General features: G+C 39.0%; 1 protein-coding gene across 1 annotated transcript; it reads left to right on the forward strand.

The window, feature by feature from the left end:
- The first annotated feature begins 377 nt into the window (after positions 1 to 377).
- Positions 378 to 15,360, forward strand: LOC140999752 (putative helicase mov-10-B.1). Its single transcript, XM_073470273.1, has 23 exons — positions 378 to 866; positions 948 to 1,047; positions 1,993 to 2,081; positions 2,970 to 3,063; positions 3,176 to 3,323; positions 4,723 to 4,975; positions 5,074 to 5,190; positions 7,003 to 7,180; positions 8,003 to 8,133; positions 8,250 to 8,426; positions 9,192 to 9,304; positions 10,386 to 10,573; positions 10,800 to 10,894; positions 11,046 to 11,143; positions 11,232 to 11,330; positions 11,498 to 11,567; positions 11,659 to 11,767; positions 13,267 to 13,458; positions 13,605 to 13,676; positions 13,832 to 13,957; positions 14,037 to 14,125; positions 14,258 to 14,371; positions 14,482 to 15,360. Exons 1-22 carry the CDS (start codon positions 730 to 732, stop codon positions 14,367 to 14,369), a joined length of 2,787 nt encoding a protein of 928 aa, XP_073326374.1. The 5' UTR covers positions 378 to 729; the 3' UTR covers positions 14,370 to 14,371; positions 14,482 to 15,360.
- Positions 15,361 to 16,025: the final 665 nt, after the last annotated feature.

Genomic DNA, 16,025 nt, shown 5'->3' on the forward strand with positions numbered 1-16,025 from the left:
GCTGACACAGCCCGTCTGTAATATACTGTGTATTATAGACATATTATATGAGCTGAGGTTTAAATTTAAATGAGAAAAAAAAACACCTTGGCCAAAATGTACTATGCAATATGCATTAATACAGCCAAATGATCCAACAATGAAAGTTAAAAAATAAAAACATAAAATGTATCAACAGTTGGGTTAGTGTCTGTATCTGTAGAATATGTCACAGACATGAAGAGAATACACACAAAGTTAGTTTTTTGTGTCATGTGCACTCTCTCTTTCTTTCTCTTCCTATCTTACCCCCTCAGATGGGGCAGGCAGGAGGCGCGCTGCCTGCCTGTGAGCGCACACGCACACAGAGCCATACAGGTTATACGTATGAGGTATGCACACAGGAATGTGACGCATACAGATTGTCTGTATGCGTCACATTCCTGCGTGCATACCTGCACACAGGATGCAAGGCTGCACCACCGACCAGTGGTCACAGAGCCATATATACGTGTATGTCTGTATGCGTCACATTCCTGTGTGCATACCTCATATATACGTATATATGGCTCTGTTACCACTGGTCGGCGGTGCAGCCTTGCATCATGAAAGACGTAGAGACACGTCGACTAGCTGTACCAACGGGAAGTTGGGGGGTTCCCCGTTAGATGCATATGATTTAATCCCTCGGCCGTGCCCATCCCAGAAGGCTTTCTGTTTGAGTAACTGCGATCGTATCAGTCTTTGATCATGGCTGGTAGGAAGTTGTCTTTAGCACAGTCCTACCAGGTTGGACTGGACTTTATTACATTTTTGGAGGATACGGATCGAGCATCCATCACACACCGACCTCAACTACAAGGAATCTACAACAATGACTTCAAGAAGTGAGTTCTTCTTTATTATGTAGAAAATTCAGATAGTTTTCGGAAAATGTTCGCGATTGATAAAATGTTTTTTTTTTCTAGAAATCAAAAGTACTGTCCAGACTTCAGCACAGTCCTCTATGCCCTGACAAAGTTCAAGAAAATTACAAGACAAGAAGACGCTATTCACTTCAGCTTCGCGGTATGCACTTCCTCTTTATGTTTCATCATGCACCTAAAGGATGCGATAAAAATGCATCGATGTCACTCACAATCACATCACAACATTAAGGCCTATAATAATAACAGTTATAATCATCTTATTACTTTTCTCACTTTGTTTAAAGTCATTGTACTGGAGCGGGATAGAAGTTGTGGTCGCGCAGTGGATGAGGCGGACAGACAAATCAAATGTATTTTCCAGCTCTGTATCGTCTGCCACTGGGCAAGAGCTGAAATAAACAGAATTTTTAAATACAGAATTGCCTATTGATTGATTTATTAGTTTATTGGTTTTTTTATTAGTAACATGTAACCTTGAAATGTAATTAAGTAAATAAATGTAAGTTATGGATTAATGTCACAGTGTTGTAAAAAGTACCCCAAAGTCATACTTAAGTAAAAGTAAAGATATCGTGTTCAGATGTCACTTTGGTAAAAGTGAAAGTTTCTTGTACTTAGTAGTGAGAACAAGTCTTAACGTATCTGATATTAAATGTACTATTTTTTCCAATTAGTGGAATCTGTGTTTCCTGTTTTTAAAAGTGTGATTGTCGATAAAATTAATTACTTTAAAAATGTGCTTCTTTGGCTCTGATATAGCCTGTAATCTGCAAAGTAACTAGTTACTAAAGTTATCAAATAAATGTAAAAAGTACAATATTTGACTGCAAACTGTGGTGGAGTATAACTATAAAATAAATGAAAATGGAAATAGTCTAGTAAAGTACAAAGACCACAAAATTGTACTTAAGTACATTACTTGAGTAAATGTACATAGTTAAATTTCATCACAGATTACACATCCGTACAGTATTGATGACTGGTGGATATGTGTAGGTGTCGTCTGAAGCCTGTTGGAATGTTATGTCACTTTGCACCATAAGTCAGTGCTACAATGTATAAACACAAACCTATCCCTTCCCAGAGGGTAGCTGCCAGCCCTGAAGCAGGGATGGAGGTTCCAGACCGGGAGAGAATGGCCAGTCTTCTAATGAAAAAACTGAAGAAAAACTGGTAAAAGAGTCCTTTTTCGATTTGATTACTCCCAAAATCCTTTTCTTTGAACTGCTGGTTTTTACATTTATATTAAACTATTCCCATTTTTACTTCTAATATTTTATACATTAACTTTATACAATGTTTAAATGTCAAACGCGTCTCATCTCCTCTTTGTGTGCAGGTCAGCTCGCAGGTCAGTTTGACCTTCGTTGTAGAGACCATTAAGTCAAAGAATCTGTGTTTCTGTGAGAGGCCTATTATCTTTACGCTCTCACATAAATTAGAAAACTGTCTCTGGAGGAAAGAGGAGAGATAAGACTGGGTAATGAGTCCTTGGATTTTTTTTAAGCAAACAGATGAAAAGATCTCTGTTAGAACAGCTTTCACTGTTGTTGTCTCTGCTGGGACGGGGATGAGAGAAGAGTCTGTATAAAGCTTGAGTGTAACTTTATTTTTTGGTTATGGTAGACATTAACCCTGTATACATATGAAAAACTATGGCAAAACTGAAAAATAACTGCTATTTTTAATTAAAAAAAAATTTAAAAGAATGTTGCTTTATGGACGATAACTTAAAGTAATTTTAAGAGTCACAATCAGGATCACCACAACAACCAGCTGAATTCATTCATGTGGAAAAAATTTAGACAGGAAATAACTAGACAGGAAATAGTTTGGGTAAAGTTGTAAGCATAACCTGCTGGTTGGCACGATACAGCAGGCCACAAAGTCTAATCACCTGCTTTACTGTCATTAACTTACATCACTGGCACTGTGTTCAACACAGCCCACGTTCTCAATTCTGTGCAAGTATAGCAGAAGAATATACATGAAAGAGTATATATGACAATTGACTCTGTGATTTAATGTTGATCATCCCCTGTGTGCTTTTTGCACCTACAGGGCTCAGTTCACCTCTGACAAACATGGTATCTGCATCAACTGCGACCAGCGGTTTGAGAACGGGAAACTTTCCTTGTATGTGGACAAATCTGAGGTATTGACATTATGAAGCCGCAGCGTGTCCTGATCATCATCTGCTGAATCAGATGAACCCAGTTTTGGTTGTTGTACCAATGTGAGGCTATGTTTTTTTCTTTTTCTTTTAGAAACAGTGCGTGGCAAATTTGAGAGTGGAAAACACCGGAAGAGAACCTGTGTTTTTCACCAAGTGCATCCCAATGCCCAGTCTCAAGTGCCTCACTCTTGAAGATGAGTTCAATGTGACCAAGGACAACCCCTACCTTCTGCAACCAGGTAATGAAAAAAATACTGTATGTTATTGACATTACCAATAACAGAGAAATTATTGCCCCTTCCCAGAAGTAATCATCTGTTAGTCAAGGCAGAGACTCATTACATGGTATAAGTCAAATTTACACAATTCAGTGCTCAGTGGAGTATTTATACATGAGTTTATATCATGGTATTCTTTCTTTTTTTTTGTGGGGATAGTGTTGTTGCAATTTTCCCAGCAACAAAATGTGATAATGAACAAACAAAGATAATTTTTCAACCTAGAAGGTCACAGTATGTCATAAAACTTATGAAATATAAGGCTATGAAACCTACATTGAGCGAGACCATGTAGTTGACTAAGTGGTTTTACACAAAACTAAATGGTATTTTATTATCTTATAATAAACTGTGACTTTCTTGACTTGACAAACATCATATGTGTGATTCATGGCACAATTCAGACGGGATTTAAAATGTATGTGGGACAAGTGGAACTCTGCCTGTCAGTCAGAGCCTGAAGAGCTGGGGCTTCTTTAGTTTGACATCCTATCTTATCACAGTTGAAGATGATATTTAGGAGTTTTGGTAATTCCGAACACATGTTTTCTAACTGTATTTAGGAAAAAATCCTCTTTTATATTAGGATAGGAATATAACTATAACAGAACCATCATAACTGGAGAGTTCAGATAGCACAGACCCTATCCTAAATCAGAAAATGGCAAAAATTGCGGTACCACTGTTGTTAGGTCTCTTTGGTAATGACAATTAAGACAGAACAATACGAAACTGAAATATTATGATTGAAAGGCTACTCAGTTGTAGAGGCTCACATTGATGTCAGCTAACCAGTCACATTCAGAAAATAAGTACATTTGTGGAAATAAATGGGGAGAAAATGCAAAGGGAAAATGATACAGACGTAAATACAGAAATACGTCAATAAATACAAAAAAATTAAAACTTAATAAATAAAACAGCTGATTAAATGTAAAGCAAATAAATAGTTGAATTAATCAAATCTAAAGTACAAAGCATTGATATCAATTTATGTCACAAAAGCAGTGTTATTGTACTCTAGCTACATTGTGCCAGTTGAGAATACAAGAATTTGTCTTTGGAAAAATAAAAAATATACTGTATATCCTGGGTTTATCCATCTCCCTGGTGTGTGTGTGTGTGTTTCAAGTGTATTTGTCATCTTCTGATTATCTATTTAGTTTTCTTGTGTAAACCATAATTATTCATAACATGTAATTTAGCTTTGGCAATAATGTTATTATTTGAAGCTTATTTGAATTTGAATATTTAAAATATCAGGATGCCATATTTTTCTCAGCTGAGAAAGAATTTATGGACACAATAAATAAGTATTAATGCAGTAAAACAACGACACCTGTTTTGTTCTTTTTCTCAGGTGACAGTCATACAATCGAGGTTCACCTCCACTGCAGTCGGGTTGGTTGTTATAAAGCTGAACTGGTCTTTGAATTCACACCAGACCAGTATCACTCCGCCACTGCCTTCTGTATTGTGCGCTCTATTGAGGTTCGGTGTATGACTGCCTTAGGATGGGAGCTGGCCCCTACTTCACCCTACAAACGCCCCTCCTTCCCTGCACGGACCCCTGAAGTTGATTACGAGATTAAAGATGGAGAGCGACCTGAAAGGTATCACTTTTCACTCAACACACTGTAAATATGAGCAAATGTAAAATGCCCTGTGTGTCCTAGTGATGTATCCAAACTTTTCCATTTTGTCTCTCCAGGCTGCCGAGCAAGGACCTACAAAATGTGGTCAAGCTAGGATGTTATCCAATGCCAAAATATATGAACCAGTTACTCGTGTCACTGAAGACTAAATCTACTTCCTTCTCTGAAAAAAGGTAAATTTAGTCCAATTTCATCCAACTTAACATAATTAATGAAGGGTTTATTTTAGACCACACCAGAGCTGATGATTGTTGGACCAGTATTTCGATGAACCATGATGATTTTGGTGAGTGTAGTGGACAACTACTTGTCTCAATTTAACAATTAACTTACTTACTGACTATAAAATACACTCACAGTTGGAGTCACAAAGTAAGGATGAAACAGCTGGTCTTCAGGTCAAGGATATTTATTACACACAACAGGTTACATGCAGTGAGCTCTCCCGGGAGGAACTGAATCACTCTTCTGATCACTCAGTTTATATACCTTTTGGTTCTGGGGTCGCCACGCCCCTGAGCCCTTCTTCGTTTACCATGATCAATACAGTTTTTCCACTATTAGCTTTTACAATTTCATCATACCGGTGAAATGTCTATGTTAGGATGAGAGCTCCACCCAGGACCCCTCCCTTTCATAGGCCCTGGGTGTCCCCCTTGATGTCATCAACTCTTTATTGTATACATACCGGGCAAGTACAGTTCTGTATTAAACATTGAATATTCTTTGTACGGTACTAATTCTTGCAGTGGGGCCATCAGGTACTTTCCAACTGCTCATTCGAGGACAGCTGTTCTCTCCATGCGTGGTGATATGCATGTGAGTTCACCTCAGGCCATAAGGGCAGATTTCAGTCACTACATGAGGTTTATTTTGTTTCTGTTGATTTTGAATAAAATGGGTTTCACAGCGTTAAAGAGTACTGTTTCTGCAAATTGAGTCTGGGTGCTTTGCACTGAGCCTGTCACTGGCAAAAACAAGCACTTCAGGTAGACATACTTTGACAGTGTGCAGTTGCCGGGATTACATTGGAGCCCATTTTGCAGCTGCCATGGGGTAGCTCAGTACTGGACCAAATAAAAAAATTGTTATCCCTGTTCGTCACAGAGGCTGTTCAGACCAGGTATCAACATGCGTTCTGAGTGATCCAATCAAAAGTGGACAGCTCTTAGTAAAGGTGCGGAACCAAACTTTGGAAACTTTGTGAAACGCTGTCTGCAACAAATTCTTAATTATTTTAGCCTTCTTGATACTTCGGCAAACGTTATACATGTAATGCCAGGTATGAATTGAAGTTCTTAAAGTTGTCAACTTGTGATCAGATCACTCAGAACGGATGCTAAAACCAGATTAATCAGCCTCTTAGAGACAAAAACATGGGATCATAGGGTCCAGGTTGAAAAATACCATGTAACCCTTCTACATATCTGGCAAGTCTCAAACATATTGATAGTAAAGATATCAGTAAAATGTTAAATAGCAATGTATTTTGTTAGTTGCCAAAATATCTGATTTTGCAATACAATATCCACCTCAATATGAAACCTTTTATGGTTACGTTTCAACACTAACAGCACAAAAATTCACAGTGACTTGAATGACAAGATACGATGTGATTTTTAACATTTAATTTAACTGCAGAGCTTTTGTTTTTAAAACCTAACCATAGACAAAACTCAAGATGTAAACCTCAATGCCTTGAGTCAAAGTCCCACGCTTTGTACAGCCAGCTTCTATCCCAACGATCTCCACTTTGCTGTGGTAGATAAATGTAGCGCTTTATTGATAATAATAAAAAAACCCAAAACACTTCCTCTGAACACAATCCATGCAGCAATACGCTTGTCAGCACAACCTACGTATTTCCTGGAGAAAGGAATTAATGTGGACGCAGGTCAAAACCATACATTCATGATATAAACCAACCCAGTCTCTGTTCTGCAATATATCCATTGCATAAAATGTCTTTCTTTTCATTTGATCAGACAAATGCTTAAGTCATCCTTGAGCTGGGAGAACTACTCCGAGAAGTTCCATCTGCTGCTACATCTGGAGGAGAAACAGATGGAGTTGGACATCAAGAGATACAACATCCCCAACAGTGACAGAGAAGAGGCCACCATGACCAGAGACCGGTTCAACAAGAAACTTCTTGTTCTAGAGGTTAATATGTGCTCACTCATTCACCCACAAAAATCAAACAAATCATCTCTTCACCTATTCGTTCATTCTTTTAGAGATTTTTTAAGATCTGTAGTGGCGGCTGTAGCTCAGGAGGTAGAGCGGGTCGTCTAGTAATCGGAAGGTCACTGGTTCGAATCCCGGCTCCCCTCAGCTACATGTCGAAGTGTCCTTGAGCAAGATACTGAACCCCAAATTGCTCCTGATGAGCAGTTGGCGCCTTGCATGGCAGCCTCTGCCATCAGTGTATGAATGTGTGTGTGAATGGGTGAATGTGCCAAGTATTGTAAAGCGCTTTGAGCTGTCAGTAGACTGGAAAAGCGCTATAGAAATGCAAGACCATTTACCATTTACCATAGTGCCTTGACTGGAGGAATAAATTGAATAGACGGGTGCATATCATTAATACACATTATTACACTGCAAAGAACAGTAGTATTAGCCATAGAAATCAAGCATCAGTGATGATTGTGTTGGTTTAATTTAACAGACATTCTGACAACTGGCTCCTGTCCTTTACGTAGTTCCAGGGGATGTGCATAACAAATAAATCTAAAAAAAAACCCAGACAGTTGTTAGTTTAATAAATTATTTTTAGAATAATTAAAATTAAACATTTTCTACACAGCTGGTACAATAGCTATCATATATTTCTCACTGCAGGTTGTGATACAGTATGGTGAGAAAATATTTACAGCATGAAGGAAAAGAGAGTATATTTATTTGAATTAACAACATAGTCACCTGCATATTCACTTTATAAATAATAATTTATGACTCTCTTCATTCTTGTTCACCTGCCAGGTACCTGAGGGTCGCCCGTCTGTGCTACGAGGTGATGCGTTGTTGGTGTGTCCTTTAGGAGAAAAAAATAAGTACCGAGGCTTCGTCCACAGTGTGCAACACAACAGTGTCCATCTCAGCTTCAACCAAGAGTAAGATCAACACATTACAGTAATATACAGTAATTAAGATGATTTATTTTTACTAGTTTTGTCTATGTTTGTTAGTATATGAGGTTCACACAGTTTGTCTGTGAATTTGTTTGCAGACTGCTGGATCGCTTTGAAGATGGCATGAAGTTCAGTGTTGAATTCTCCATAAGTCGCCTGACTTTGCGTCTTCAGCACAGAGCTGTAGAGCTGGCAGTCAAATACGACCTGAGAAAGGTGTTGTTCCCTTCTCCACACACCTTCCCCTCTCAGCAAACTGAGCTTCCCCAACTCAGGTTAGACGTACTAGTACAGCTATAGCCAAAAGTTTTCACACACTTGTAAAGAACATGTACTGTATATAGACTGTATATCTATTTGTTTAAAGGAAAATATCTTAGCTGCTTGCTTTACAGCACAGATGTATGTAATAGCCTTCTCCTACATATGAATGGATAATGTTAATTATTGAACTACAAATATAAACACACAAAACTAACTATTATAGTTTTCTGAAGAAACATTAAAACACCTGTGCAGGTCTTTGCAGGGAAGGCATTGGTTGATCCAACTCATGTCAAACATGGAGGTGAATTTGACATGAGATGGAAAGTACACAGAAACGTTACGCACAAAATCCACGCCACTGTAAAATAAATGTCTGTGCAAACATCTTCCTAATCCACACAGAAGAAACATATTTCAGCCTTAATGACCTTTTTGCTGAATGAAATTCCAGGAGAAAGATGGGACCATTACAATCTCAGTTCAAGAGGGGTTTTCTCATTTATACCTATACCTACAAATACAGAGGGACAAATAATCTCAATAGTGAAAACAAAAAATACTTACTACTTATCTGATTTATGTCCAATCAAAACTAAAAGATTAATTGTATTAATGAGTGCATTTAAAAGAGTGTTCTAATAGACTCGTTACAAGATAAGCTGTGTTAATCTTGTGTTACCTGTGCTTTGCTGTGCATGTAAACATAATGACTCTCTCCTTCTGTGACTCAGCTCTACCATCATATATCTCATCCTCTGTCCTCCTTTCGATAGGCTGTTTGACTCAAAGCTGGAGAAAAACCCAGAGCAGTATCAGGCTGTACAACACATTGTAGCTGGCTCATCCATACCTGGCCCCTACCTGGTGTTTGGCCCACCTGGAACAGGTAATGCAAGTACCAGCGTATTACGTTATCTAGGGCTGGGCAATATGACAAAAAAAAAAAAAAGAAGTGGGGCCGTGTCGTCACCATTTTCACAGGAATCACGTTTTGCCAGTTTCCAGGACGATGGTTGGCGTTTTCAAAAGTTTATACTCTGGAGCCTGTTGAGATATAATAGCTTTCTTCCACCAGTTTTGCGTCACCATTTTTTCTATGAAGATCACCATATGTTATTTCACAGTATTCACTTAAAGAGTTGCACTTAAAGAATTATGTCTTACTTAATTGCATTCCGATTAGAGCTGCACTTATCCTGTTGATAGATGAGTTTGATACAAGCATTGACCCCATGTTATGAAGGGTTAATACATTGGAGAGACAAGCCAGGATACGAGAAAGAACACAGCTGCCTTTGTCTCCGTAACAAAGTTGCCGGCGCATGATGACCTTGAGGTGAGCGGTATCTGCATGTGGTGAGAAAGCAAGCATATCTTAGAGGAACTCAAAGTAGTGCAGGATGAGACAGGAAGAGGGAGGGTTTTTCCACAGGGCGATGTCTTCACGGATTGGTGGAATCATGTTGCCAAGGGGCTGGGACCAGCCTGTGCACTAACGAAGGGAGAGCTAAAGTCTAAACCATGGCCTCCCCAACTTTCTAGCCAATGAGAAGTTACAACACCTTAACAGCTAAAAGATAACTAATATTGTAAAGAGAAAATCTTCATCCTTTTCTGGGCGATGGGTTACAGAGTAACAGCACTCCGCTTACTGTGATTTGTCAAACAGAGAAGGTCCATGATCATGCTTTTGTTTAATGATACAATTCTAAATAAATGGTAAAAAGGTACGTCGTTGTAAGTCTTCACTCAAATAAACGAACACGCCGACAAGCCCGGTTTAAAATTTTGCGTATTCAAGCAAACAAACGGCCAAAATGCAAAATGCACAAAAAGTGGTAGTGTAAACAGCACCTTAGTCTTCACTGTTCAAGCAATTTAGGTTTGACCTGTTATCCTACCAACCGATTACAAAGCCAGAAATTTAATGCATTTGACTTTATTTTCATGGTTCTTTGTCTGTTCAGGCAAAACTGTGACGTTGGCGGAGGCCATCAAGCAGATAGAAGTAAACCAGCCCTCCTGCCATATCCTGGCCTGCGCTCACACCAACAGCGCTGCTGATCAGCTCTGCGAGAAGATTCTGGACAAGTGCAAAGTGTATCGCATGTATGCCCACAGCCTGGAGTCAAAAAATGTCCCTGACAGTCTAAAGGTCAGTGCTGTTACATTTGAAATCAATCACATCTAAAACAAACATCAAGCATTGTTTGTTTTGGATGTGAACCATTTCTTATTCACACTCATCCACAGAATATCCACCCATATTCACTTGCTCTCTTGCTGCAATCCTGCTGCACTTCCCGATGCTTTACGTGTTGGATGCTGTTGCACTGTTGTTGTTAAGTTTTGTGTACATGGACGTTGTGGTACTTTCACAGGAATTCTCTAACCTGGCTGGGAAGTGGCATGTTCCCGCTAAAGTGGAGCTGATGAAGCACAGGATCATAGTCACCACCCTGTATACAGCTGGAAGGTAGTGAATGACTCTGACACTACAGTTTCTCACCTTCATGACACTATAAAAAAGTTGCATACTACAGTATTCACATCCTGTGTTTATATTCTCTGCCATCCAATTTACTTCCAGTCGACTCTAATGGTGAACTACTCTCTGATCTCTGCAGGTTGGTCACATTAGGCATCCCAAAGGGTCATTTCACTCACATATTTGTGGATGAGGCAGGACACGCCATGGAGACTGAATGTTTAATCCCACTGGCAGGTAAAGAAAACAAACAGCGGTGTGTTTTCTGTAATTGTTTTGTACTTGCTTTATTTGTTGGTTGATTTTTGTTATCTGTGGAACAAAGGGCTGTTGTGTGCAGAATCTGGTCAGGTTGTTCTGGCTGGAGACCCCAAGCAGCTCGGACCCATTGTCAGATCGTCTTTTGCTAAAAGATTTGGCATGGGTAAGTACAGACACACTCAACATATACATTGTCCTGTTTATAACACTGTAGTTTGGATAAATAAAGGTGCACAGTTCTGCCATTTTTGTTAATAGCTTGAAAACATACCCTCCACTTGTGTGTGTATATCTGGAGTGTCTGGACTTAAAAGGCTCTGTTGTTTGCAGGAGTGTCCCTCTTGGAGCGCATGTACCTGAAGAAAATGGGCATGTTCACCAAACTGCTGAACAACTACAGGTGTGGTAGTGGAGATGGTTTTAGATTAGAAAGGATGTGACTGACTTTCCACATCTTCTCATCTATTTCCATTTGTGTCTGGCTTTTTCAGGTCTCACCCTGCCATCCTGAAGATTCCCAGCAAGCTCTTCTATAATGGAGAGCTGAAGGTTTGTGCGGATGAAAACTCCTTCTGCAGTTGGAAATCCCTCCCAAAGCAGGTAATGATTCTTCTTTCAGCACACACAAACTGTACAGAGGATGTGCAAACTAATCATTTCGAAGTCAATGCATGAGAAGTTATCCTATAAGTTATGCCTGCGCCTTTAGACTTTGTTATATACCCTCAAACTTATTGCCATTCAGTGAAATTTTTTTTAGTGTCAACCAGGTCATTCAGGTGAATCTAGATGCAGAGACTTTTTTACCCTTTGAACTCTGCAATAGAAATGTCTGCCAGTGCCTACTATATTTGCTTATCATGATGTTAATTCTTGGAGTAACTTCAAATGCCTCATATCCCTGAAATTTGGTACAACCAAAGCTAAAAGTCAATAAACAATAATAAATGATTATTGAGTATTGACATAATGTTAAATTAAAAACAATATATAAAAATTAGACATTTTTTCATTAAAATGTATTTCTTGGAGAATCTTCAAATGCACAATATGCTCTCAACTACAAAATACACTTTTATCAATCTCTTTCTGACAGCTATCAACCTGCCTCTCTGCCCCCCTCCCCCTACTCACTGGCGTCACCGCACATTTTCACCGTGTTTTGCAGCATATGTCACGTGACGTGATTAGGTGGAGCACAAAAGTCTAAGCTTACTGTTGCAAAAATAATGAATGTTTTAGCTATTTCTATTTTAGATAAATTTGAATAGGATCATGAAAGGCAACAATCTCCCACAGCCACTAGGGGGCTGCCCGTAGGAGGTCCGTTTTCATAGGGTTAAAAGTGAGGAAGGAGGATGTTGACCAGGTAATGTGATTATCAAAACTTGAGGTAGAAATTTCAGGTTTAGCTCAGGATAAAAGAACAGTTGTCCATGGCATGCAAGAGTTTGACATGAGTTGAGTATGATAACCTTCAGTAAGAGCAAATAAAGTGTTGTTAACAGCACAGTAGCCACTGTCATATGCTGGAGATACTTACTTTTTAACCACATAGACAACCACTTGCATCGTTAACTGTGCGTGTTACTGGAGGATACCACTAAATGGCACATGTTAGCTTGTCGTCCCATTGTGTCCCTGCTGCTGCTGCTGCTGCTGATGATGATGATGATGTGCTCACTGACCCCTGACCCTGTCACATTCCCATACGGGCCCGACACTGCTCCTACTGTTAACGTACGTATTGCATCTTGCAGATGCGTAGCATTATTTTCTGAGAACGTGCACAACCGACACTCCAGACGGACACAGGATACGTGAGGCAGCCATCATACAAACGCAAACGCGTTGTTCAAAGCGAATATATCTTCAGCCTTACAGAACAATAAAATGCAAAGATGTAACTTAATCTTTTCTTCTATTTTTTGACATTCTGTAGACTAAAAAAATTAATAAAAAAATAATTGGCTGGCTTTTACATTGTGAACTTTGGTAAATATTTTTTAGCCCAGCTCAAAGTTTATTCTACCTCACAAAAGTTCTGTCGTTCATTTCATTTTATAATATTCATATTCTAAAATATAAATATCTCTTAGGGCTTCCCAGTGATCTTCCATGATGTGACCGGTGTTGAGGAGCGTGAGGCCAGCAGCCCTTCGTTCTGCAACATAATGGAGGTGGAGGTGCTGATGGAATATGTGGAGAAACTGCTGCAGACACACGGCGAGAACGGCCAGCCTACTGTTTTACCCAGTGACATAGGCATCATCGCCCCCTACAGCAAACAGGTCAGAATTAATTCAGTTCAACACACAGATTACAACAGTTTATTGTTGTGCAGATTACTTTAGTACAACTGAACACACTTTGAAGGGGAAACATGTAAGTACATGTAGATTTAAAGCTGAAGCTGTTTTTTCTGGGTTTCACACAGGTGCAGAAAATCCGTAAGGCCCTCGACAAAGTTGGGAAAAACCTTAAATTGAAGGACATGAGTGGCCTTAAGGTAACTAAATATTTCACACTTAAGTAATATAAGACACACAACAGAAGCTGTGTATGAAGTGTATTTACGTGTGTGTGTCTGTGTGTGTGTGTGTGTGTGTGTGTGTGTGTGTGTGTGTGTGTGTGTGTGTGTGCGTGCGTGCGTGTGCGCATCAGGTTGGATCAGTGGAGGAGTTCCAGGGTCAGGAGAGGAGAGTGATCATGGTGTCCACAGTTCGGAGCAGCCCCGACTACACAGATATAGATAAAGAGTTCAACCTCGGCTTTGTCAAGAATGAGAAGGTACACAACACAAACACATGCATGTACACTGTGTGTGTACACATCAAACATTATTTTGACACACTCTTTTCTTGTCCAGAGATTCAACGTGGCTGTGACTCGGGCTAAAGCCCTGCTGATTGTGGTGGGAAACCCCAGAGTGCTGAAAACCGATGAGAACTGGAAAAAGTACGTATAACATGGACACTTCTGAGCTCTGCTGTCAGCATACATATATTAACATTTAGATTGTATTTTAAATTAAAGAGACCAGTCCCTGTTAACTGTGTTGGTTTTCTCTCCGTCACTGCTCGTCTGCAGGTTCATCCAGTACTGTAAAGAGGAAGGAGGCTACACTGGTTTTACTCCAGCAGAGGACATCGGAGACCTTGTGGATAGACTCTCTGCCCTCTACATCAGCATTGAGGGTTAAAGGTGACAAACACATACCTTATTTTCATAAATCCCCCCTCAAAATGAACAACTTTATTTTACTTTTACTTTTGTTTTGTTTTTGCTTAAATTGTACACTTTGCTCTCTTTAGCAGATCCTGAACCCCGAGCGGAGGAGTGACCCGTGAGGAAAAGCCCAAACTTCTGTCCTCGAAGGGATTCATTTAGCTTTAAGTCTGCTTCTCGAGATGCTTAAAATTTTTAAAAAAAAAGGTTTTTTACATTTGTACTGAAATACTCAGAAAAGAGGATAACGCCACCTTTAAACATACACAGCAGCTATTCGTGAGAAAAAAACAACATTTCCTAATATGTTATTAATGTCAGCTTATTGTCTTTTTAACTTTATCCATATGAACTTGACCAAAGACTACAAGGGAAAGGGAGCTGATTCATCTTTAGAGTAGTTTGTCTTCGACTGCCTCTGTGGACCAAAAATGATTTGGAGACTTACATTTTTAAACTTAACTTTGCTCAATCCATACAGCTCTTTTATAATCATGCAGTTTCATGATAATTTGTTGCTTTATCGAACCAAAGGATGTATGTTCATGTATGAAGTCAATGCAGCTATAACTCAATGCTATCATAATTTAAGTTAAGGTATCTACAAAGCATTATTGTTACTACAGCAAGTTGTTTACATTTGAGATCACGTGAGAGAAATCATGCTAGGTGCTGCGTTGCTCCTTCTGGCATGGTAATCTTATTATCCTGTAGTGTGTGATGTGCCATTAGTTTCAAGTCCTGTAGATTAGAGAGAGGAACATCTGTGAAGATTCTCCTAATGTGCATGACGCAACCTGATTTCACAGTCGGTTAGGTATGGCCTGTGGTGTGAGCCCAGCTTAAGTTTTGACTGCTTTTTGGACTTCACTCAGCCTAGCTTTGTTGCTAACTTTTTGGATTTCTGGATTTTGTATTTTTTGTATTTGCACCATTAGCTTCATTAAAGCTCAATTTTGTTTTCATCTTGCTGTCTCTGAATCTGCATTTTTGTTCTCACATTTTTTTACTGTGACAAACACAGCTATTTTTTTTTTTAATCGTTTTGTTTATGGTCTATTGCAGTCAATGGCCAAACTACAAACATCATCCAAACCAGAGCTGAAAATGGTTTAGTTTGTTTGGCATTTGTTGGTTCAGTTTGATTTCATTGGGCTTGGGGAGGAAATCGATGTAATCTAAGTGCTTCCTGAGAAAAAATATAAATGAAGGACACCATTCCAAGGGCCTCAAACTCAGATTTTTGGTTATTTTGCAGTAAAATAGGAGCACCTGAATATACTGCTTTCCCAAAGTGTGGTAAGACCATCAGGGAGAAGATGATATTTCCATATAGTTAATCTTAATGCAAGTCACCGGTTCGGGTTCCCCACAAAATCATAATATTACTAAGGAATGTCTGTAACTTTAGCTTTCCCAACAAAATTACTATTACCAAGAAAACAAATCTGTGAGCTGTGGGCTTACGTGTAACCTCAGCGTATGAATGATACTTAAACAGAATTTACTTTGTTTCACCATCGTTACATTTACTAACATAACTACATAACATTACTTACATAACTACAAATAAAACACATTGCTATGCTATTGCTATATATTATAGTACTATTAAAAATGTGACAAATGC

The sequence above is a fragment of the Pagrus major genome, chromosome 7 (assembly GCF_040436345.1).
Source record: "Pagrus major chromosome 7, Pma_NU_1.0".
NCBI lineage: Eukaryota > Metazoa > Chordata > Actinopteri > Spariformes > Sparidae > Pagrus > Pagrus major.